The sequence below is a fragment of the Apiospora kogelbergensis genome, assembly GCF_038363985.1.
Source record: "Apiospora kogelbergensis strain CBS 113332 chromosome Unknown utg000008l_segment0_segment0, whole genome shotgun sequence".
Taxonomy (NCBI): domain Eukaryota; kingdom Fungi; phylum Ascomycota; class Sordariomycetes; order Amphisphaeriales; family Apiosporaceae; genus Apiospora; species Apiospora kogelbergensis.
In genome coordinates, this window is record NW_027117425.1 from 1,785,386 (window position 1) to 1,809,239 (window position 23,854).

The 23,854-nt window shown below is 55.4% G+C and overlaps 8 protein-coding genes across 8 annotated transcripts; 3 read left to right on the forward strand and 5 right to left on the reverse strand.

Moving 5' to 3' along the window:
• Positions 1-270: 270 nt before the first annotated feature.
• Positions 271-1,962, reverse strand: PG998_012533 (uncharacterized protein; the record flags this gene model as incomplete). Its single annotated transcript, XM_066879349.1, has 1 exon — positions 271-1,962. One exon carries the CDS (start codon positions 1,960-1,962, stop codon positions 271-273), a length of 1,692 nt encoding a protein of 563 aa, XP_066725733.1.
• Positions 1,963-3,466: 1,504 nt separating this feature from the next.
• Positions 3,467-6,226, forward strand: PG998_012534 (uncharacterized protein; the record flags this gene model as incomplete). The annotated part of the gene is made up of 1 exon (XM_066879350.1): positions 3,467-6,226. One exon carries the CDS (start codon positions 3,467-3,469, stop codon positions 6,224-6,226), a length of 2,760 nt encoding a protein of 919 aa, XP_066725734.1.
• Positions 6,227-7,498: 1,272 nt separating this feature from the next.
• PG998_012535 (FAD-binding domain-containing protein) lies at positions 7,499-9,360 on the forward strand (the record flags this gene model as incomplete). Its single annotated transcript, XM_066879351.1, has 5 exons — positions 7,499-7,724; positions 7,805-8,325; positions 8,396-9,005; positions 9,110-9,216; positions 9,268-9,360. The coding sequence occupies 5 exons, from the start codon at positions 7,499-7,501 to the stop codon at positions 9,358-9,360; spliced, it is 1,557 nt and encodes a 518-aa protein (XP_066725735.1).
• An 826-nt stretch (positions 9,361-10,186) lies between these two features.
• Positions 10,187-12,282, forward strand: PG998_012536 (Fasciclin domain family protein; the record flags this gene model as incomplete). Its single annotated transcript, XM_066879352.1, has 2 exons — positions 10,187-11,440; positions 11,524-12,282. 2 exons carry the CDS (start codon positions 10,187-10,189, stop codon positions 12,280-12,282), a joined length of 2,013 nt encoding a protein of 670 aa, XP_066725736.1.
• A 370-nt stretch (positions 12,283-12,652) lies between these two features.
• Positions 12,653-14,444, reverse strand: PG998_012537 (uncharacterized protein; the record flags this gene model as incomplete). The annotated part of the gene is made up of 2 exons (XM_066879353.1): positions 12,653-14,119; positions 14,199-14,444. 2 exons carry the CDS (start codon positions 14,442-14,444, stop codon positions 12,653-12,655), a joined length of 1,713 nt encoding a protein of 570 aa, XP_066725737.1.
• Positions 14,445-15,200: 756 nt separating this feature from the next.
• Positions 15,201-17,345, reverse strand: PG998_012538 (uncharacterized protein; the record flags this gene model as incomplete). Its single annotated transcript, XM_066879354.1, has 4 exons — positions 15,201-16,009; positions 16,069-16,540; positions 16,656-16,945; positions 17,327-17,345. 4 exons carry the CDS (start codon positions 17,343-17,345, stop codon positions 15,201-15,203), a joined length of 1,590 nt encoding a protein of 529 aa, XP_066725738.1.
• Positions 17,346-21,506: 4,161 nt separating this feature from the next.
• Positions 21,507-22,530, reverse strand: PG998_012539 (short chain dehydrogenase reductase family superfamily; the record flags this gene model as incomplete). Its single annotated transcript, XM_066879355.1, has 5 exons — positions 21,507-21,574; positions 21,637-21,732; positions 21,800-22,184; positions 22,245-22,439; positions 22,498-22,530. 5 exons carry the CDS (start codon positions 22,528-22,530, stop codon positions 21,507-21,509), a joined length of 777 nt encoding a protein of 258 aa, XP_066725739.1.
• A 382-nt stretch (positions 22,531-22,912) lies between these two features.
• Positions 22,913-23,599, reverse strand: PG998_012540 (uncharacterized protein; the record flags this gene model as incomplete). The annotated part of the gene is made up of 1 exon (XM_066879356.1): positions 22,913-23,599. One exon carries the CDS (start codon positions 23,597-23,599, stop codon positions 22,913-22,915), a length of 687 nt encoding a protein of 228 aa, XP_066725740.1.
• Between the last annotated feature and the right edge of the window lie 255 nt (positions 23,600-23,854).

Consider the following 23,854-nt stretch of genomic DNA (forward strand, 5'->3'; position numbering starts at 1 on the left):
AACGCCCCCTAATTACCCCCCTGACTCCCTTTTCTCTATTTTCACCCCTGAACTGGCTCCACTAACTCCCAATACCTCCCTATAATTCCTCCCCCCTGAGCTCTTCCAAGAGACACCGCTCTATATACCTCCATAATTAACCGCCCTTGATTTTTGTACTCAACGAAACGAAGACATAGGATATACATGTGTAAACGCTGATGGTAATTCATATCAAGGTATGATGAAGCACTCCAAATCTTTTTCTTTTGAGTTATCATAGCTTGCTCCTCAAGCGACTGCGGCGCCAGGCAACGCCCAGGATACCAAGTCTGACCTGACTTCGAACTCGTCAACCTCCCTAGGTCGGCGGAAGCCTTCACGTCCGCGCTCCTGCTGGCTCGTATGAGAGTCGCGCTCCGAGCTTAAGCTGCCCAGCGTGGGCGCAAGACTGGTCAGACTCTCCCGCCGGCCGTTGCCACTGCCGTTTCTGCCGTTGTTGTTGTTGTTGTTGTTGCCGTAGCCGTTGTTCTCGGTGATCACCGCGGGGCTCAGCATCCCGCTGCCGCTCATGGCGGCGTCGAGGCTGATGGGACCGTTGTGGCCATCTTCCCGACTATGCTGCCGCCGGTGGCTGCCAATATGGGGGGCACCGGGGCGATGACGCGATACCGATCGCGCTTTGTGAGAGCCCGCAGAGCGGGTGCTACCGGTGTGCTGAAGATCGCTGTGATTGCTGTTGTTTTCCAAGGGGCCGCTCAGGGGAGGCGAGCCTAGTATTGTAGCAAGTCCGCTCTTCTCGCTCGAGTTGCTGTGATGACGGTGGTGCATGTACCGGCGCAGTTTTCGGAGGTCGCTAGGCCTCAGAGTTCCGTGGCCGTGGCCGACTTCTTCGCTGCCGCTACTACGGCTACTGCTGCCGTCATCCATGACTCGGCTTTTGCTCCTCGATGTCGCTTCTCGATTCCGATACGGGGCTGCTGGGTTCTTCCACCCATCTCCACCACCGAATATGTCCTCCACGCACTCGTCGGCGGGCAATTCGCCTGGTTGACATGACCAAGACGCAGCAAGCGCGCGTCGGTACATGTCTTGGAGCTCGCTAGCATCTCGCGTCTTGTTGGCACTCGAGGCGGTTTGCGTAGTGGTTGTGCCCGTAGCTGGGTCCTCATGAGAGGCATCCAGCTTGGACTCGCCTGATGCCATTATACCAGCAATACCTCCAAACATTGGTGCTGTCTTGAGCGCGGGCGCTACGTAATTTCGATCCCCGTCGAGCTGTACCATAAGGATGCCGATCTTCAATGTGCTGTTGATCTTGCTGTCCTGCATCAGATAGCGGCGCACAATTCCCTCCTCAGCAACGTCTTCCTCGGCCAGCGGGCCCTCGGAGGAGCTGGTGGTAGCTGCCCCTTGCGACATGGTACTCTTGGGACTACTAGGCGGCCTCGAGCCGTGTCCGCTCATGGGTCGGCCGTTCAGAGCCGGGCCAAGGATCTTTTCGCGGGCATGATCCAAGCTGGACCGAGCTCTGGCGCGACCAGTTCCTCCCATGCTTGCTGCTCCTGGCCCATTTGACGATATGCTTCGCCGGGGGAAATTCTCGCTTTCCTCGACATATTCGCTAAGGTTTAGTTTGACGGTGCCCAGTGTGATCTTCTCGTCCCTCATCCCCGTCCCCGAGGGGAACTCTTGTACGACCTCGAACTCAATTGGACATTCTGTCAGGGTGTTGTTTCGGTCGATTGTTATCCGCAAAGGCACGATCTTGGAATAGTTGTACGAGACGCGATGGTTGGTGCTATCGATTGGACACTTGCTCGTTCGGCTTCGGTGTTCGCCATGCATAGAATAGGGGAGGTGCCATTTGATCTGGGAGGTGCCGCTCACGAGCGGGACGTTGTTCAGGTCGTATATGGTCAGGTGTAGCTCGAACTTGGGCTTGCGCGCCTTGTTCACTAAGATGGGCAGAAGCGAAGGCATGGTCAGCTTGTTTCTAGAGGGCGGCGCATCGCCTCAAGCGACGGGACAGCAGGTGTTGATGCTAATAGTATATGAGACAGCGGGTGGGGTTTGTCGCATTGTTGAAAGAGCTGCCCAGACACAGGGAGTGACAGCACTGCGGCATTGACAAGAGAAGGGTCGAACAAAGAAGCAAGATACATGTATCCATATGTCTGTAACACCCGTATACAACAAAAACTAGTGACATGCAGTTTGGAGGATGCTTCGGATCCCCGGGGAACTCTCAGAGGAATGCCATTGATAAGCCCGGCGAACGGGAAACAGACTCTAGGGCCCCAAGGAGGAAAAGTAAACCCAAAGCGGGCAACGGGCAACGGACATTGGGCAAGGCTAAAGTGACGCAAGAAGAAAAGCGAACGCTGAACAGGGCAGGTATGTGCTTACTCAGGGATGCCATAATCCTATAGCCGCTTTCACCCCAATGGCTGACGGCTGAAGGAGAAAGCCGTTATCACCGAATGATGCAACAGGGGCAGCTGCAGTAGACGTTGGCGTAGGCGTAGGCGTGGGCGAGGGCGTGGGCGTGGGCGTGGGCGTAGGCGATAGCGGTCATGTCATGGTTCACTAGGCGAGACAAGGCGAGGCAGTACTGGCAGGGAGCGAGGGAGGGAGGGATGGCTTATCGCATTATTCTCCGGCTGGCCCGGGGAATGCAAAGCGCGAGAGTCCACATATGCGACTGATAAGGGAAACGCGGGAGAAACAGAGAGAGTCGAAGACCAGAAAGAGACAGAGGAACACGAAACAAGCCTTTCTAAAGCTGCGCCTTAGCTGCACGGCACAGACGCGGCACTCAGGGAGGGAGGAAGCGACCTTCTGGGCTCCCCCTCACCCCTAATCCCAATGAGCCCAGCGTCCAGTGCCCAGCGCCCAGCGCCCAGATCGTTCAAAGGCCTCTCTCCCAATTGCCTAATGCAAAGCATGTCCACGTCATTTCAGCCAGATTTAGGATCCACCGAAAAGCCCCAGGCACCAGGCTGCCAGGGATGTGGGATTCGGAGAAGCTATGTAAGTGCCTGGTGCTAAGAGATCGTGGGTGGACACCGCAACTTAAGTTTCCAGCCATCTGCTGTGGCTTGGCCTTTCTGCAATCGTGGCTGCTGCCACCCCCAAGCACCAGGTGCCAAGGGAAAAAAAAGGACTGGCACTTTACAGTACAACGGCTCCAACACGCTTTTGGGGTGCAAGCAAAACGCGTTAGCTGAAGAATCTCCAGGGCGTAGGAGATAACTCAGGTCCATCCTAATTAGCTGCCATTTGTCAGAAATGAGCAAATGAGCAGTGCAGCAATGAAGGCAAGATCTAAGTATCGACAAAGCTCAATCAACCCCGTCTACGGCCAAGGCCCAGGTCCATGATTGGCCCTTAGCTCAAGCTTCTCATCTGTGTTGGAATCAAAGTTCCTCCTGCCCTGCTCTTTGGCTGTCAGCGGGAACCAGACCGCTTGAGCTGCATTCTCGCCATGGCTTCACAGCAAGGTGGTGCCATGCCATTCCGGCAGAGCAAGCCTAATAATGGACAAGGTCCGGGCCCCAGAAAACGCCCGTCAGAAAACGCGTCCATGGGCAACGCAAACAAGCGACCCAAGACGGGAGAGCAGTCGGGGGGCGCTGCTAGAGGAAACGGGAACGGAAATACCCAACGGAGGTCAAAGATACACAACGTAAGAGCCATTGCGGCTCAGTATCCCGACGATGCGCTGAAAGACGGCGAGCTTGACGTCCAAGCCTTCATCAATGCACGCGATTTCGAGATCAAGGCTCTGGATGAGAGCATGCGGCGGACCGCTGCATCTCAGACGAGCCGCGCTTTCCAGAAGGTGCCCTTTTCGCTGCGGCGACGTGCGGCAGCACACAACCACAAGAGGGTGCCAAAGCGTCTACAGAAAAGGGCCAGGAAGGAGATGATCAACGACAACACGCCTACCGTCAGCGCACGTACACGGAAACCGGCCAGTTCACGGGCTCGCATTCGTGCCGAGACTGCTAAACGTCTTGGGAAGCTGGTAGAAAAGAAGCGCAAGAAGTCTCTATCAAAGAAGGGTGACATGGACCCTGAAACCATCCAGGTCAGGGCGGCGAGACCTAAAATTCGAAGAAACACACTCAATAGCCCTCTGGTTACCGAGAAGAAGTTCAAGAAGCGACAGTTGGACAAGACATGGCTGCCGACTCACCTCTGGCTTGCGAAAAGAGCGCGGATGACGAAACCCAAGGAGCCTTTATGGAGGTTCGCCATACCCTTGACACCCAACGCGAAGGTTTACCGTACTACTCATCGAGCCCACTGGGAAAAGGGGGCAATAGCTTGGGATATGAGCTATATGAGTACCATTAGTCTCTGTGGTATCACAAAATGCGTAGAACAAGTCTTGAGGGCTCTTGGCTTGACGGAAGAATGGTTATGGAACGACAAGCCAAAAGGACAAGATTGGAGATCGGGGGTAAGCCACTGGAGTACAACTCTGATCAGGAAAAAGGGGTCGAGTTCGCGGATCATTAGTCCAGCCACCATTATATGGAATCCGGAAGAGAGCAACGACCCAACGACAGAGACGACAAGATCGAGACGCCTGTTCATCAGGATTCATCCGTCTGCTTTCCTCGAAACGTTCAATGAGCTGCTGAGGTTGGCAAAAGGGCTTACGCCCAAACCTTACGTGGAAGACTTACGTTACGAAATCGGCAGTATTGATGTTACAGGCCCAAATGCGACAGAGGCATTATCTACTGTATTAAAGTCCTATCACAGCAAGCCTGGGCTGAAAGAGGCTCATGCAGAAAAGTTCGAGTCTCTTGCTGGTCGAGTCGAACCTTCATCACTTCCTACTGGCTCTCTCCTAGCCTTCTCTGCTTTGGACCCTCGTCTTCAACACCCACCTCGGAGACTTTCAACGGACAAGGAGAATGGTCAGAGTCTCGAAACGGTGGCAAAATGGTATCAACTATATCAAAGTTCCAAGCCATTTGCCCTCTTTGACCGTGATTTGCGCCATAAAGCAAGTCGCTTACCCTCCCTGAAGTCCTTAAACAAACGTCGGGGCAAGGGGGCACCTGGCGCCTTGCTTGAGCCTACCCAAGTCGATCCAAAGATACCCCTTATCCTCCTTTCCCACCGACCGCCAGTAATACAAGGTCATACCGAGGGCCCAGGCACTTGGACCGTCATGCTGCCTTGGAAATGCGTTCTTCCGGTTTGGTATAGTCTCATGCACTGCCCACTATCGACCGGGGGCAATGTGATGTTTGGCGGACTCAACGAGCTCCAACGACTTTCTTTTGAGCAACGGGTTCCATGGTTCCCAGGAGATGTCGTGGGGTCTGATGCAGGGACGACATGGGAGCTACAGCAACGACACGAACGAAAGATCGCATGGGACCGTATGCCAAAAGGCAAGCGGGTGAATTACGACACTCTAGATCTTGGAGCTGGTAGGAAGGGCGAAATAGGAGACGGCTGGAGCTGCGATTTCGAGTCTCTTTTGGGAATGCATGCAGAGGCAGATCCCCAAGCGGAGGACGTCGCCATGGCCGATGCAGGAGACGACACAGCTAACGCTTCGAATCCTCAGTTAAGCAAGGGCGCACACCCATTGCAGCAACTTAGGCATATCTCCAAAGCAGAATTGCAGGCATACCAATCGCCAGATGCCGAGCCACTTCCGCCATTTGCTGTGGTCGCGGTAACGGTTAGCTTCCTGTCGCGAGGCACACCAGACACTTGTGCCCGGATCTATCGGCTGCCCGTCGAGCAGCCAGCATCGACACAAGCGGAGGTTCCTGCGACGGAGCCGCCAACAAAAGGCAGCAACAGCAAGCTCCCAGCCGACATCAGGAAGCAATGGCTCGCTCAGATACTGCAGAGTTCGACCGCGAAGCAAGGCAAGCCGAAGAAGCCACCAAAGTTCAATGTGTCCAGTGAAATGAACCTGGAGACGCGGAAACGCCTCCTGGCGCAAGAGCTGCTCAAACAGCCTCCGCTAAGTTATCCGCCCACGGCTCCGACGCAGGATAACATCAATGGTCACCCCCTTTGCCCCGACGCCGAAGACCTCATCGGGTTCGTCACGGCTGGGAGCTATCATCTGAGGTTGGGACAGTCGGAAGGCATTGCTACGATCACGGCGGCCGAAGCGATACAACACAAGTCTGGTGAAGGCCTTTGTATTGTACGAAATGTTGGCCAAAATGTTGGTTGGATTGCCAGGTGGAAACTGGTGTAAAATTAATATCTCGGGGATAAATAGCCTCGCAGGATCATGTGCGAAAGGGAACGTGTGCGGAAAGGCGTCGCCACCAGCTCGCAATTCGTACGGACATCTAAGTCAGCCGACATCAGAGAGATTTTCAGGAACTGCATGCATTCATATCAAATCAGAAGAGATAACTCGCACCTGCCAGGTTGGCATGGGTAGTAGAAAGCAACGTCGAGTCAGAGGGCCATATCCATTGGCAATCAATAACATCAAGCCAGCTGAACTTGCCCTGGTTGACGACCATCTATGCAATAATGCTATTCATTTCGCTAAGTCCCTCCAATGCCCGGCACAAGTCAACGGCAGTCGGAATCGATCATATGTCCTTCTTAGTCTGTTGATCGAGTTGAGAGTCCCTCGGCATGGCCCTCGATTGCAATGTGTTGTACTGTACTGTTAGCATGTACCAACAGTAAAGTGCTACCGTCATGTTGGGTTGCATCAGGCGTGCTTGCCATCCAATTTCGATCGTGTCAAGGACAGACCAGTATAATACAAGATGGTCACATCTAACCCAAGCTTCTCCGCATAGGCGATGCCCATCAACCGCCTTTTGGCGAGCCTTACACATTGGCGGGGTGTTACATCGTGCGCACAGGGGCCACCGGCCGTTCTGAGTATAAACACCGGCTTGGCATGGCCTTCTACATAGGCTTCCTGTCACCGTGACACCCTTTTGGGGTACCTTGGAGGGCATCGCGCCAAGAACCCCAGCCAACGAGTCAACATCCAGGTGCGGCGCCAATCAACAGGCTCGTTACCCATTGCTACAGCACGCACCGGCGATCCTCTCACGGAAACGAGATGGTATCACGGATGACCGTCACATGCAAGCCCAAGTAACACCAACAGCAGACAGGCAGGCCAGTTGGGGTGCCGCGGCTTGTCGTTCTCTTACCCCTGCGTACTCCGCGTTATGGTTGCTTTTGGGGGCTTCCAATACGGGCAGCAGGTAGCAAGCGAGTAGGCGGGATGACGGAATAGCTTGTCGACTGAAGCTGGGTATCACGGTGTCGATCGTGCTTGTGGAGTACAAGCTGCAACACCCCATCGCGGCTTCCCCTTCCCCGGGAATACAGCATGTACTGAGATGGCTTTTGTTATTTAGGGCCCGGAGGATCCAGTGCCCCATGAGGCCCGGCTCTTCTCTTACCAAGCAAGCACCAAGCTCAGTTGGACTTTTCGTTGGCGAAGAGTGCTCGGGTAGCTTCACGGACATTGTCTGTTTATTTCTTCGAGATGTCGTCTGCGTCTCTTCGTCAATTTGGCCTGCTCCTGGGCAGCGCTGCTGCGTTGCTGGGGAGCGTCTCTGCCTTCCCTTTCAACACATTTGATGGGCCAGGCTTCCCAGCATGTAACAATGTTGCCGCCGTGTACAACGTCACAAGCATTGATGAGATGGTCAGCATCGTGAAGGACGCGGCCGCCAACGGCACACCCATTCGAGCTTCAGGCAAGGGCCATAGTATGTCTCTTTGACGAGCATTTCATAGACCATTCTCCCGATATTGAGTCCGGTGCACTGACGTAACAAACCTCTCAAAGTGTGGTACGACACCATGTGCCAGGACGACCCTCGCACCATCATCATCCGCACCGAGAACACGAACAAGATCTCGGACCTTCGCTTGGATCCCGGCGCCGCATCGGGCTCGGTGGTCATCGAGGCGGGCGTCACGTTCCTGCAGCTCGCCGAATACCTGCACGACAACGGCGCGTCCATGGGATACACCCTGATCAATTGGAACATCTCCATGGCCGGCGCCGCCGCTATGGGCGCTCATCGCTCTTCTATTCGTGAGGACTCGGGCGTCTCGGCCGGCGTGCTCTCCATGGACATCATCAACGGTAAGGGTGAGATCGTCACCGTCGAGCGAGACGAGACCAACGACGACTGGCTTGCGGCCTCGACCTCTTTGGGTCTCTTGGGAGTCATTGCTAGGATGAAGTTCAAGATCTATCCTGACTTCAAGGTCTTCTCGCAGCAGAAGACACTTGAGGAAGATGAAGTCTTGAACGGCGACATCTACGGCATGATTGCCCCGTATGCGACTGCAAACTTCTGGGTAAGTCTGCAAACCAAACCCCATTGGTGTCGTTACTTGCATGCGGTCTGACGAATGAAATGTGTGTCAGTGGTGGCCTTATCTGAAGAAGTTCCATCATCGCTACTATGACGAGGTTCCCCTGACGCTCAGCGACCAGCAAGGTTTCCAGAACACCTTCTCGCTCACTGACCTCGAGGCCGGCGCTGCCAAGAGCATACTTGAGAGCGGCAAGTACTTGGCAACGTCCAACATGCTGGCCGAGACCATCTTCTTCGGGCTCTGGTCCAAGCCCAACTTCAAGGAGAAGACGAACTGGAAGGATATCAGCCAGTGGCCTGTTTACGGTTGGAACTACGACGTGCTCATCGGCGGTCTTTACCCAGACCAGAAGCCCGAATGGGAGCACGACATGCACGGCGAAACGCTCGAGATGGCCTTCCCCATCACCCGGGCCAACGACATGCTAAAACGGGTGCGCAAGTTCTTCGACGACGAGTGGAAGGACAAGGGCATCATCATGACCAGCACGTATCGTAGCGGCATTAACATCAAGTTTGGCAAGGCCTACTACGACCTCCTGGGCCAGACGACGTACAACACCAGCGACGGCGCCGATTGGTCCAAGGGCGCCATCATGTTTGACTTTCCGCGGTTCAAGCCCAATGGGGGTGATAAAAAGCCCTTCAATCCGGATTTCTGTAAGCCCCAAGTGTCCCACCACCCAAGGCTGGGCTTGTTTCCGTGCTCGGCCTGAAGTTCTGATCGTGTTGATCTTGTTTAAACTGACTCGCAAACTGTTCAGACCCCAGACTGGCCAAGGTCCTGATCGACGAGTTTCCCTGCCGGCCGCACTGGACCAAAAATACGCGCGAGATATTCCAGTACGGGAAGAAGAACATCGACCCCGAGGTAAGTCCAGGACTAGTTTGCATGGCGTTGGTTACTGACCTCGACTTATAGCATCTCGCCCGCTTCAAAGCTGTCCGCGAGAAGTTCGATCCCAATAACATCTACAAGAGTATCCTGGGAGAGATCATGGGGTTGTACGACTGAAACAAACGCATGCTGCTCTTTGATGGCCAGGTTTCTTGGCTGGAGAGCATGCTCCTGCATATGTATGTATTCAATGAAGCCCACAGACTCCCAGCAGCGTATCCCATGCAATGACTTAGCTTTTAACTTCCCCCTTAGGCAACGCAAGGGCTTGCGTAGACGTTGAGTTCGCATGACCAAGGAGGCTGATTTATTGGTCTAGAGGTCGGAGCTTCGGGCGTTCGGGGGGCTCTGAGGGTGAAGCTGATGCAAGCTAGTAAACCTGCCGAGACGACAGCTCCAATCACGTCGCTCTCCCCCGCACTCGTCGAGCTGTGGGCGCGAGGTCCATGACGCGGAGACGGTAACGTTCGTCTGAGGGCTCAATCGCCGTATTTACTTATCTATTCGTTTGTTGCGAAAGCCTGTGACGGGGCAAACCAAAAACGGGGATCGTGCTGAAGCAAGCTGGATGAGATGAGGAGTCCTAAGTGGCGTGGTTCTTGACATTTCATGAAGGTCGGCGAGGGCATCCCTTCTCTTCACTGGATAATTCTTGTTTCCTCTCTGGTTTCTTGTCAGGCCGGATCCTTACAACCGCCATCATCGGGTGTTACAGTTATCCTATCCTTGACGTCACGGTGTGCCTGGCCAGTCGGTGATCCCTGTATATGTGGTGAAGCTCTTCCATATCTCCCCTCCTCCCATTACCTGAGTTTGATGATTTCGACTGTTCTGTTTCCAATAATCTTCCAACGACTTACTTGAAGTCCTTCCTCAACCCCCAGTGACATTTTGGCTAGTTGTTTATGACGGTTAGAAGAGGAATCCTTCTCGTTACCTAGTTATGAGATACACGACTCTGCTGCCTCTGGCGGCAGCTGCGCCGGCCGTCTGGGCCTTTGTCATCCCAGATGAGGCTACGGCACAGCAGCTCGTTCTAGCAGACGAACGACCTCAAAAGGATGACTCATCGTCAACTCCTCCCTCGCACTGGTGGGACCACGTCATCGCCCCTTTTACCAACCTTCGTCACAAGCTCCAAGATGATAGCAGTGCTGCAGAAGGTGTCATCGAAGGAGCGTACGACGAGGGCTTGCAGTGGATTAGCGAGTCTTTCGAGCTCTTGAAGAGCTCCTATCATGCTCAGATGTCGGAGGTCGAGGTCGAGGTCGAGGAAGATGGCGAAGAAGACGAGTTCCGCTTTCTCCCTTTCGCGGAAAGCTATTGGGAGCTTGCGAGAGAGTATTCTTCCTCCAGCAGCAGCAGCAGCAGCAGTGGCGGGAAGAAGCATAAGAACGACACCAAACCCAAACCTGGCAAACCAAAAAAGCCCGAGCCGCCACCCAAGCCTGAACCGCCTAGCAAGCCTACGAATGACACCAAGCCCGGCAAACCCGAAAAGCCCAAGCCCGGAAGACCCGGAAAGCCTGGGAAGCCTAAGCCACCTCAGAAACACACTAACGACACCAAACCCGGCAAGCCTGAGAAACCCGGAAAGCCTGAAAAGCCCGGCCCGCCTGGACCCCCGGGAAACCCGGCCCTCCCGGTAAGCCTGGCCCTCCTGGTAAGCCTGGGAAGCCTGGAAAGCCTGGGAAACCCGGTCCTCCTGGTCCTCCTGGCCCCCTGGTCCTCCTGGCCCCCCGGTCCTCCCGGCCCTCCTCCCCCGGGTGATAATGGCCACGGCCACCATCGCAAAGGCGGCCTGAACCTGACGCTCTACGAGGCCATTCAGGCCTCCGAGTACAGCACCAAATTTGCCAAGCTCATCGACCACTACCCGGACATTGTTAAGCGGCTCAACTCGACCAAGAAGGACGACGACTGGACCACTATCTTCGTGCCCACCGACCGCGCCTTCGAGAAGATCCCCGACCACGACGGCAGCAAACCCCCGCCCAAGGCCTTCGTCGAGAAGCTGCTAGAGTACCATCTCGTGCCGGGACACTATCCCGCCGGCCGCGTCCTGGTCTCGTCGACTCTGCCCACCGCCCTCGAGTCCAAACGCCATCTCGGTGGGCGGCCTCAGCGCATCCATGTCGGAGTCGGATACGGTGGTGTCAGGTTCAACTTCTACAGCAAACTGGTCTTCGCTAACTTGGTAAGTTCGAAAGTGCCCCTATTCATTGATCTGTCCGTGCCCCAACCCGACGAGACACATTTACTAAACGCATTCGCACGTAGTACTGCAAGAACGGCATCGCCCACGGCGTCGACTCTCTGCTCGTGCCCCCGCCGCCCGGCGACAAGCTGATCGAGCTGTTCCCGCAGCAGTTCTCGAGCCTGATCCTGGCGGCCGAGCGGTCCGGCCTGGGCAAGGACCTCAAGGACAAGCTCGGCAAGCACCCGAACCTGACGGGCGGCAGCACCTTCTTCGCGCCGACCAACTGGGCCTTCCAGAAGCTCGGCCCGCGCGCCAACGCCTTCCTGTTCAACACGAAGCGCGGCGGCCGCTACCTGCGCGCCCTGCTCGAGTACCACGTCGTCGCCAACGAGACGCTGTACACGGACGCGTACTACGGCCGCAAGTCTGCAGAAGACGTCGATGCCGAGAGCCGCCGACGAGGCAGCTCGCGGTACCACGTGGACCTCCCGACCCTGCTCGACGAGAAGAGCCTAGCCGTCGACGTGTGGCGCTGGGGCGGCGTCGTGAGCATGAAGATCAACGGCTTCACGCGCGTGTCCGTCACCGACGTGCCCGACCGCGACGGCGTCATCCACGTCGTCAGTAGCGTCCTCGTCCCGCCGCACGGCCGCCACGGCTACCACGACGGTGAGAGCGCGGTCGAGGTCGAGGAGCTGGTCGAGCGCCTGCAGCCCTACATGAACGGTGCCGACGACGTCGATGACGAGGACGGGGAAATGCATACTACTACTCCTGGCATCGGGGGAGCTGTAAAGTGCCAACTCATGGTGTACATGTATGTCACCACGGGGAAATGAATCATGTTATTATTTGTTTGGGATTTCTTTTTTGGACCTTTTGGATAGGTAACCTAGGGAAGATTGTGATTGGCGAAGGAGATGGACATGCATCCTCAGTGTCACATAGGGAAAGGGGCCGCGGCTTCACGCACGCTCACCTACCACCACGCTCATTCATTGGAATTTTGTCCCCCTGCAAAAAGTGTATGTTTAATTGGCCTTGTCGGCCATAGCTTGTAACATGTCAACAGAGCACTGCTTTTCCATGTGCGAATGAGCCATCATCAGTATCTTCCCTTATAAAGTGATGTCACATCGTGTAGCCAACCAGAAAGCAAGGCCACAGCATCCCAAACATGGCACGTAGCCTTTTTACTTCTCAAGTCGTTCAGACCCGCCGCCCACCAAATCCAGCCGCGAGTCGTATGGGTTCTGTATTCGGTCTTAAAGCAGTACTTCTTGTCGTATCAAAGGCATCGACGACCTGGCACCCTGCATTACGCACCTCAACAGCACCCCATCTCTGCTCCCTGTCGATGCTCTTCCACTTTTTTGTCCATCGTCCCCATACCCTTGCTGTTCTGACCCTCCGTGGCACCAGCAGTGTCTTCCCACTCCCAGACACCCAGTTCGTCCACCAGTGCTTCGACGACCCACGCGTAGTGGACTGGACGTTGCTGCTGCTGCTGGCGACCACCGTTGGTAGTGGAGGAGAACAGCACCTCGGCATCTTCCCGCGACCGCGGGACTTTGGTGCAGAGGAGATGTAGATCCAGAAATTGGGCGAAGGTATGCCCGAACGCGGGCTTGTTCTTGCGGCTGAGCGCATGGGCTGTCGTGGCGGCGTAACCCAAATGGGAAGGGGAGGTGGATTGAAGATGGAACGGAGGGTGGGGTCGAGGGGTCTGGACGACTGCTCAGGCTCTGGCCGTCTTGGTGGCGGCGGCTGAGCTGGGTTGGTACCTGATAGAGCCGTTGGAGAAGCAGACGTGACGTTGAGAAGAAGAATAAGCGGCCCGGCGGAGCGGGATAGGTACCGCAAGTGGGAGCTTAGGAGCTGCAGTGTCGTATGGGCCGACGTCTTGTCGCGGGTTGTGAACAGCGTCGAGAAGAGATTCGAGATGTGCGTTATGAGAATAATGTCAGGCAGTCCTGGGGCGGTGGGTTCTGGTTGTCGTGGCGGCGGTATGGGAAGTGGTCGTGGTTGACGGCCTGGAGCTGCCGGAGGCGACGGTGACAGCTGGTGACTTGGGGCTGCGGGAGACAACGGTCGTGACGGTTGATGGGGGCTTGGGGCTGCTGGCGGTGACGGTTGCGCCAGCTCCTCCATCCCCTCCGGGGTTTCCACAAGAGAAGAAGGAAGGGACGATAAAGGAGACGACGACAGTAGTACATCGTCTTCCTCTTCACTATCCTGCACTTCGGTCCGTGTACGCAAAGGCGGAAGCTTGGTGGCTGGTGGTGGTAGTGACGGCGACGGCGGTGGCGGCAGCTGTTGGGATGACGCTGGCAAGTCCATTTCAGGCCCAGAAACCAGTTGGGTATCCTCGACAGCCGCGGCCGCTGTCTCAAGCTCGCTTAGAACCTCCCACAGCCCCTCAATGTCAAAGACTTGCGAGACAGATATCCGCCCCAGACACTGCCTCGTAGCCGCATCTACCTCATCTGACCGACTTCGTGCGCCACCCAGCTTCAGCCTCGCCTGTACTCTGATGACATCTCGCAAATGCGGCAATATGGTCGGGGCAATCAGCGTCGTGATGACCGCGGCGCGCAGGGGCGGCTGTTGCGCATGCCCGTGCGGTTCTGTTCCCAGGTTGGCGAGCAAGCTGTGCGCGACAGTCTGCAAGCCAATCTGGTCGACCGCAAGACGATAACAAGCCGTCAGAAAAGATGGAAAAGGGCAGTCGGGGCATGCCCAAGAGAACACTCACCAGCAGTCCCGTATCCATGTGTTCGGCACTAATGCCTACTACAGACCCTCGCTCAAAGCCATGGCCGCCGAGGACCTGGCCATCGATCTCGGCGCAGCCCGTCGTGAGCGTCCCGCGACGGTGCAATTGCTCCCTCCGCGCCACCTCTACATCAAACAGCGTGGACCCAGAGACGGGCTCCAATGGGAAGTGCGAGCTGGCCTGCGAGGCTGGCGGCGGCAACTCGTCGTCATATGCGCCTTCCATGCCGAAGAAAAAAAGGCTTCTAGAACGTGTCTCTTGCAAGCGTTTGTTTGTCGCTTGTCGCGGAGCTGGATTGCGTCATGGTTGGTGGGCTGCCTAGACAGGACAGACCTCAACAATGTAAAGAATCAAACGAGTTAAAAAGATACATTAATACATATGTTGTTCAATTGACCACAATTATGAATTTGCAGGACTTCTGGAACTCCATGCACCGAACCGCCCGGACAGACGACTTGGCCACCGCTACACCTGCCATTGCTTGGATGGGCTCGTCGGCGCCTTTCCACCCTCGGCAGGCGTGCCTCTGTCTCATGTCTCATGGCTCCGGGCTGCACATTCGCCCCTCCTTTTTTCTGGCTTCACTCTACTGGAAAGAAGCTATCTAGGTATCCTGACAAAAAAAGTCCTTTCGAGGGAATGTGCCGAGGTAAGGACATCCACGCTATGCAGTCGTGGTAAACTGCCTTCCTCGTTTTTTTCGTAAGTTATGGCGAACCGTCCTCCCCTTCCAACCAAATGAATATCTAAGAATGCAGACGTGGCTAGCTGTGCCGAGCTGGCCTTGGCTTCGAGCACCAAAGCTCTGCCCAGACCAACCTCCCACCAGAACTAAGCCTAACGCAGCCTATGTGTAGAAACAAAAGTATCTTCATTCTGCTTCTCGACTCTTTAGGACCCTTGAGACCATGTCCAGCCACGTTCTCGAGAAACTTGGCTGCTGTGTATTGGTTCGTTTCCTGTCTCCGTGCGGTTCTCCTAGACCGCGGTGCCCGGAGTGGGTGGCGCAGGAGACGCGTGAGGAGGAACCTCGGGTCGCTGTCGCTTACCGCCCTTCAGACTCTTCATGCGCGTGAGGAAGCCGCCTCCTTGTGGCTTGGCCGGTGCCTCGTTGACGCTGTCCGACGTTGCGCGTCGCTCAAGACCGATGGGTCCCGGGGATCTGCCGCCACCAGTTCCGGGCGACCTTGGGTTATCCTTTCCCTTGATCGTGATGCGCTCGTTGTCCTTATCGAATTCGTCGAAGAAGGGATTTCGCTCTCCAGTACTATCCCCAGAGCGGGGGCCGTATGCCGCCTCGGGGTTGGTGAAGCGACCACCGTTGTAGTCACGCGGCGGCCGGTTGATGCCTCGGATCCTTTGCGCCAGCGACTTCTTTCTCTGCAGACCACCTTCCATGTTCTCTTGTGCCGTCTCGGCCTCTCGTCGTTGGATGGCGGTGCGAGCAGCCGGAGTGCCCTCCAAGAAGGTCGAGGTTCCCAGTCCTATACTCTCATCACCGTGCAGGATCGAGCTTCGCTGCGAGGGGTCAAAGATAATCGGTTCGCCCCTGCGGTTGCCGTTGATGTCGTAGCCGTTTCGGTCCTTGCCAGAAATGTTGTAGTCCTTGTGAGCTTCGTCGTCATGGTGGCCCATGAAAGTGGCATGGTCGGGTCTCGCGTTGAGAGGCCCTGAACCGCCGAGCGAGTTGTTCAGGGAGCCCTCGGGGAACGCCTGCATGGGCGCGCGACGACCGCCGCGGTTGCGGTGGGGGTTGAGCGCATCAAAGGGGCCGTCATGGTGGAAAACTGCGACACCAGCGTGTTAGAAGCAATGCATGCGGTTTGAACAGATCATATATACTCACGCCCGGTGCCATAGATGCTGGTGGCATCCAGCTGGTCAATCAAGTCGAGCCGCTTGCTGGGCTTCTTCGGGTCCTTTGCGTCGCCTTCCTTTCGTTCACGATGTCGTCGCTCCCGTTCGCGGCGTCTCATCTCCCTCAGCTTCTTCTCCTCTTCGGTCAATGGCTTTTCTCTTTCCATGATGGAAGTGTCCGAATTGCGACGTGGGCGGCGATCCGAAGGACGTCTTTCACCGCGCTTGGGATCAAGCAGACTCTTCTCGCCGCCAGCAGAGGCGTGGGGCCCATGCGTTTTTCGCGCTCTCATGGCTTCCTCCTGAGATCGAGAAGGTCGGTGAGGGGGTCCGCCACGTGGTGGTGGGCCCCGACCGCGAGGTGGCATGTTTTCGCCTCTAGGCGGACCTCCAGGTGGCGGCCTGTTCATGGGACGGAGCGGTGCTTTCTGCCCATTCTTCTCTTCAAGCGTCAAGTTGTCCTGATGAAGGATATTAGCGACACTTACTACAGCACAGATCGAGTGCAACAGCGACAGACGACCAAGAGTCATATAGGACATGAAGGGGTGGCGTGGGAATCTGGGATGCACTTACAAACAACTCTTCGGCGGTAGGCGACTTTCCATCCTTGGACGCCATGCTGTCAGGCGACTTTATTTGATCAACGGGGAAAAATGTGTTGGTGGTGTTGTTGTTGGAGTTGGGATCGAGGAACGGGTTTCTCGAAACTGGTCGAGGAGGAGGGTCGTCAAAAGGCGAGTGAGGTGGCGGCGGAGAGAAGCTGCTGGATCCGTTGGGCGAGGCAGCGCGGTTGCGAAAGGGGTTGTTTGACGAGAGATTGAGCGTTAATCCAGGGGATCGCCCAGCAGAGGAAGTGGGACGGCCTATTGCAAGCAGCGATTAGAACAATGGTTAGCAACGCCTTTTATCAGTGCACGCAGGGGAATGTCGAAGGCAAAGGCATCCTGAAACGCCAGAGTGCTCAATCGAGACAGGAGAGTGGCCAGCTTAAGTGGATCGAGACCAATGCCCAACCTGCGAAAAGTGTGCTGATGCGTGGCAGTGTGTATCTGGTCTCCACTGGAACCAAGGCAGCCCGGGTATCAGGATATCGAATATAATAAAAGGGGGCATGCGAGTACGGCGCCTGGGTTGGCGGGCGATCGATCTGTTCTGATCCGCTTGGGAGAACAAAGCTGGGGGAGGACAAGAAAGGGAAGCCAAGGGTGCCACTACATCAAGGGAATGCAGTTAGTTGTCCTTACCTGATTGATCGGCAAACATGTTTGACGAGGGATGGAAGCAAACGGCACAGGTGCCCCGGTGTGGTCGATATATATGATATCAATCGAGAATCCAGGAGTGGACGAATGGGCGAAAGAATGGATCGAGCTGGTGGTGGTGTGTATGTATTGTATTGTATGGTGTGGATGGTGGATGGTAAGGATGCGATGCGTATAACGTTGCTGTGCTAATCCACACTACAGTTCAAGTGGTATTGCGCACGCGGGTTCCGAAGGTTAAAAACCCACTGCCTGACCCCAACCAGTCGCTGTCGAGAGTTGTCAGGGTTGTCAAACTCCAAGACGCTCGTTCGAACTGTGATGAGACGGTTCGGTAGGTACGTCAATCCTGAAGGAGGGTATGATGTAGATCTTGTCGAGCGCGAGAGGGAGGAAAAGGTGGGAGAGGAAACCGATTGACAGGGAATTTTCCCCCGTTCAGCAGCAGGCTATGACGTGGGTAGCCGTATTGTCTGCGTCGTGGTGTAGCTGTGTCGCGGGAATGCGGCTACCTGCCAGCGTCAAGAAATGGTAAGTGCTACGCTTTGCTTTGGCACCAAGCAGTTGGTTGACCAGGCGTTTGGTGAGCGAACGGTGGGTAAAAGTAATGTAGGCAGGCTGGTAACCTAGGGGGTTTCCAGGATGTCGACGTCGAAAGAGACTTTTCTTCTGCTGCTTCTGTCGTTGGAAAACCAGACCAGACGATCTTGCTCGCAGACGTCGGTTTGCTCTTTGGTGCAATTCTGGTTGGGGGGACTCCTGAAATTGAGTTTACCCGCTTCCCAACGGGCTAGGTAGGTACTGTATGTATTGGTCGGAAATGCAAGGGGCTACGGCGGCGGCTTCTTTGTGGTTCGCGGGCGGCTCTTCTTTTCTCGGTGTCTCCTGTGCTCTCGGTCTCTGTCTGTCCCCTTCTCTGCCTGGCTGGCTGTCTGTCTGTCGTTGTGGACCGGGATAGGCTGTCCCCGAGAGGTTTGGCGATGTCCAGTCCAGTCCAGATGCGGTCGTTGCTAATGGAGTATCTATGGGAAAAAGACCGAAAAAAAACCTGGCTGGGAAATGTGGGAGATTGTATTTTAATCAAGCGAGTGAAATGAATCGAGAATTGAGAATTTCCCCCTGGGCTAGAACCAACGGCTTTTGTTGTGATTCCTCTGGACGGCCCCTTTGGCTAATCACGCTGGTAATCTGATCTTTGGGCTTTTTTAGGTTAGGTGGGCGGTCTCGGGAGCGATCAATGGGCGCTCGCCGGCTTCTGGGTGAATGTTAGCAGCCTAGGTGGTCGAAGAAGCGGGGGCCGGTGCCAGCCAGAGAAATAAAAATTGGAGAACTCGAATGGATTAGACGGCGCTCCTGGCAGAAGACACGACAAGGGTGGTGGGTGGAAGCGCCAGGGCGTGGGCTTGGGGGCTTGGGGGAATTGCACGTCTGGAATGGGAGTTCTAGAGCCGCGAGAGAATGAGGGTGACAGTGCGAGGGCGGGTGCAGGGCAGGAGAAGAAGAGACGGACGGGGGTTGCGAGGAAAAGAAGAGGGAAAGCAGCAGGAAGAGGTGGAGGAGCGCCAGCAGACCAGGAAGGAGTTGGAGGATAGTTGGTTGCTCGGAAAGAGAGACACATACGCACGCATTCGCTCGCCCAGCTGCTCTGCTTCCCTCTAGTCGCTCACTCCATACAATATCGACCGATACTGGTCAACGCAGACGAAGCCAGACAGCTAGACAGACAGCACGGCATAGCAGGAGCAGGCGGTCTTGCCCACCGACGAACCCTGTCCGGCTCAATGGTCCCTTAGCTAATAACCTTGTGGATCGGGCCATTCTACGCTACGACTCATCCAGGTGACCCTAGGTGGCAGTCCGGAGTAATGCGTCCATGTGCATAATAGAAGATACGAGGATGTGCCTACCGACAGAGTATACCTCTCTCGCTCTCTATGCCGTTGAGGCTGGCAGCAGGTGCATATCAAGATAGAAACATACAGAGTCGACACCGACACCAACACCGACTACTAAATAAGGTAGGTACCGAGGCAGGGAGCGTTTGGCTAGCCCGCCATCAGAGCGTCCGGGGAACTTCCTGGTGGGCTAAGTAACCTGCTAAGCAACCTTGGCCTGGTGCTCAGACAGACAGACGAGCTGTCGCGGCAGGCATATTCTGCTTGTAATGTAACCATCTCAGTTGGATTGCACTCATTTGAGCAGAGACGAGTCAGGGCTTCATCTGAGCCCGTTCTCCGGCTATTCTTGACTTGTCGGTGGTGTTTTTAGAATAGCCGTGGGCTTTCTTCATATCACTCCTGCCCACGAGGCGGACCTGGAGGGGCTATTTTCAGCCTACTGGCTGACTAGATGTTCACGAGTCACTTGTCAAGTCGAGGCAGGTCAGCAAGTACAGGTAGTTCAGCTTGTTTGGTCCGAGCAGGCGGTTCATGTTTTGTTCTCGTTCCTGTTGTACAGCCTCCAGAGCTCGGTGCATTGCATGTATCAAGAGGCTTCGATGTTAGTAGATTGGACGTTTGCCAAGGCACGGCTCAGGTGTGCGGGTTTGAGACGCGGACTTCTTGGTTCTAACATGTAAAACACTCGAGACGAACTTGCCTGTTCGCCTTGCATTAAGTTGCTTGCTCATGATGGGCGGGATATCATGATTCCCTCCTTGCCTCGTTGTGTTGTGTGCAAGTATGTAGCTTCTTCGGCAATTCCCAGGTCGTATTGCATACTTTGCCTTGAAGTCGAGGCCAGGATCACCTGATAATACGACTATTTATTGACAGGCCCATCCCGTTGTGACAGGATCCCCTGACCTTGCAAGCAGCCAACATTGGGTCGGGCAAAAAAGCTGGGAAACGCATTTGGCCTATTGATTGATTTCCATTTTGCAGTCGTTCTTGGGAATTAGGAGGTTTTATGCATCATGCCCACTCATTACTCGTTGCTCCTTCATTCACCCATTCGCTCATTCAATGCATGTGATTAAGAGAGATAAACTTGGATCTTGATGGCCCCCCAGGCACCAGGCCTGCTTGCGGCAACAGCCCTCAGTGCCTGGTGCATCCGCAAGATCTCATGTGGCCATCTTGGTCGTAGGCAATGGCCCTGCGAAGCCGTCGCTAATCCAATTGGGCCCTGGAAATCTTGCCCCCGGGCTTCAGGTGGAGCTTGGGAGGTGGGAGGGGTCATGGCCGACGGGGTGGCAGTATTTTAGCTTGGGTTAGGACCCCTTTCGACTCTAGCTGGTCCATTTCTTTTGGGAGTTGCAATGAGTGAATGCCATTTTCACCGCCCTCGGAGCGGAGGAGGAGGAGGAGGAGGAGAGGAGGAGCAGGAGCAGGAGGATGCTGGATGGTTCGCTTCGCTTCGCTCTGTTGCATTCTTGTCTTGCCCTTGATTATTGCGGCAGCCGCGCAGCCGCCTCAACTCAGTAGAACCGAGACCCTCCCAAGCTTTTTCTTCAGGATCAATCCGGGCCATGATACTTTCCCCCAAGATTCTATTTCTGCAATTCTCAGCCGAACTCTCCAGTCGACAAGAAGCATTCGTGTTACGGAGCACTTGCTTCGCCTATTTACATGCAATTATTGGAAGTGGCGTCTTCCGTAATGGGACATGGGAGATCGCCCGTAGTAGCTCTTCCTTCGACCCGACCCGGATACAGTATCTTGCGATTTTCTCATACTGTATAATAGGTAAATTGCGTGCAGAAGATCGCGAGGAGAAAAAGACCCTGAAATCCACAAGTGGGAATGGCCTCTCCTTTTGCCCCCTTCTGCTATTACTCCTAGTAAAGCGCCACTAAGTTAGGTTATTACTTTGCCGTATACCCCACAACCACTATGTTTGTATACATACATGTACAGTGCATCCTGTGGGGTAAATTCACCGCCCGTGAGATGATATGCGAGCTGCAGCAGGGGCTTGCTGCTTTCTGCTTCTTTTGGGTCAAAGTCCGTGAAGTCCCAATGAGGTTAAGGAAAACGCATCTTTGATCACGTTGTACGAGATAGTTTCATGACGCGATCTACCTTGGCAAGATAATATCGCCGAGATGGGCTATAATTGACTACTGACGATCCTCAAGCCATTATCTCGCCATAAACAAGGCCATCGTGGTAGTATATACATATGTACATACGGTATGTATGCCATGTCGATCTTGGCCTCATCACCAGGGTAGCTTCAGTGGTGTAGACAAACCAGTTCCCAGCACTGGCTCAGCGGTGCCAATGTCACCTACGTATCCGTTAGCTCGGTCCCGTGACAATCCGGTCAAGCTCTGCATCGTCATTACGTACCTGGTCCGCGAGGAGCCCAGTATTCCCCAGACTTGCTCATGTCGAGCTTCTCAACCCAATCCACCAGGCTCTTCGCAGCTACGTCGGGGAGCACGGCTGCATAGTGTTAGCTCAGGCACGCGAGAAGCACATCAGAGCCTGTGTCTATAAGACGGATACTTACCCCCGCCGTCGTCCCAATACTTGTCAAATCCAACCCCCTTCGTCATCTCCGTGCGCATGAAACCGGGGTGCACGATGCTGACGATGACCTCCTTGTCCTTAAGGTCGAGGCTCAGGAGTTTGCCGACCATGTTGAGGGCGCTCTTGCTGGCGTGGTGGGCGTAGTTGCCGCCGCCCTCGGACTCGTGGCGCAGCGTGATGCTGCCGGACTCGCTCGAGACCAGCACCACCTTGGTGCCCTTTCCAAGGAGCTTGGCGTGGACGAGCCGGTGCACGATAAAGACGGGCGCGATGGAGCTCGTTGTGTACATGGTCACCTCTTCTTGCCAGTCGGGGCCCTTGTCGGCCGAGAAGTCCTCTGTTGTAAAGCGGCCGGCAGTAATGATCTAGGAAATACAAATATGAGCAGAGCCACGTCCGATCCACATCACAGGGTGTGTACAAACCACTAGGTCCAGTGGCTGCTGGTCTTTCAGCTGCCCGGCGAGGTGGTCTCCAACATCGGGCTTTAGAAGGTCGATGTTGGGCAGCCAGTTCACGTTGTCGGGGAAGCCTTGCGGGCCTGATCCAGACCTAGTCGATGCATGCACTGTCGTCGAGGGTTGAGAGGCGTACTGCTTCGTCAAGGAAGCACCCAAGCCCTATGTCTCGTCAGCAACTGTCACTCGAGGGTGCAGGGGGCTCTTGCTGGCGACTTACACGGGTGGCGCCAACGATCAATACCGAAACCATGGTAGGAATTTGACACGTCTCGGCGTATTCTGGTTTGGAGACATGGAGACATGGAGACATGGAGGTGGGAGTTGGGAAGAAGTACGGCAGCTTGTTGGACTTGCTGGTCGTGACGTCGGTGGAAAGTGGGGCAGCTTGTTGTACCTGCAGTTGGCAAGCACGCAATATGCATGTTTTGATATTCTCTGCTTAATGAGCTCGGGTGTGCGACAAGTGAAATCGATTAGTCCTATCTGCATGTACGTTTGCCTGTTCCCCTTAAGGGTGGTACGCCGAGGGACACCGGCCACGCACCGAATAAATCAACGACATGAACGCCCCCATATCATACAGCTTGCTCGCCCCAGTCCTCTTCCCTCCCCTGCAGAAAGCTACCGTCTTCCTACTTTGCCGCGCAGTCGCAAGTATAAGTACAAGCACCAGGGTCATAGCTGCAGAAGACGTTGCCATCCTGGTCGCAGTGGCAATACGTATTGCAAGCGCTGCTATCACACTGGAGCGAGAAGGGCGTGGAAGTAGACCAGGTGGTGCTACTCGTCGACGTGGTGGAAGAGGAAGTCGATCTGACAACAGTGGTGGCATCTGCCCTCTTGGCGTTGGGTTCGTGAGTGGGAAGGACGGGTTTAGGCTCCAAGGGCTGCTTGGTCTTCCCCTCATCGCTTCCTGCCGGCTGAGGCTTCCTGGTGACAACGGGCTTAGGCAGTAGGGGCCTGGTTGAGTGGTGGTGCTCAGTGTAGTTTTGGAAGACCACAGTCGTCGTCAGTCTGATGAAGGTCGTGGGTTTGACCTCACCACGCTTCTTCTGTTCCTGCTCGTTACCGGGGCTGGCCGTAGCGGCTACGGACTGTTGAGTAGGCCACGTTACGGTCCAGGTTTCCGGGTGAGCAGTGTAAGTTGTGTCAGAAAACGTCCAGGTGGTGGCGGAGAAGGTAATCACCTCAGGTGGTGAATCAGACGACTCAGTGTCCTTTGTGACTGCAGCACTTTTACGGGTGGTCCAGGTGGTTGGCTTAATAGTGAGGGTCTCCCAGGGAAGCGAGAGGGTGAACCCAGAGTAGGTGAGTGTCATGGGCAGTGCGGATGTCCCAGTGTGCCTTGGGGCTTCAAATGGCTTCTGAGTGGTGGTCGGCTGTGGCCTGGGCACTGGGAGGAATCCACCTGGCTCTGTAGGTTGATGTCCGTAGCCCGCACCTGTCCCTTCCGGAGTATGGTGACCATATGAAGCCAACGTGGCAATGTGTCTGGTTTCAGTGTGGGTGCTCGAAGAGAAGGTGCTAGTAGCTGTGTGCGACGAGGTACTTCTGGTGCTCTTGTGGTGACTATG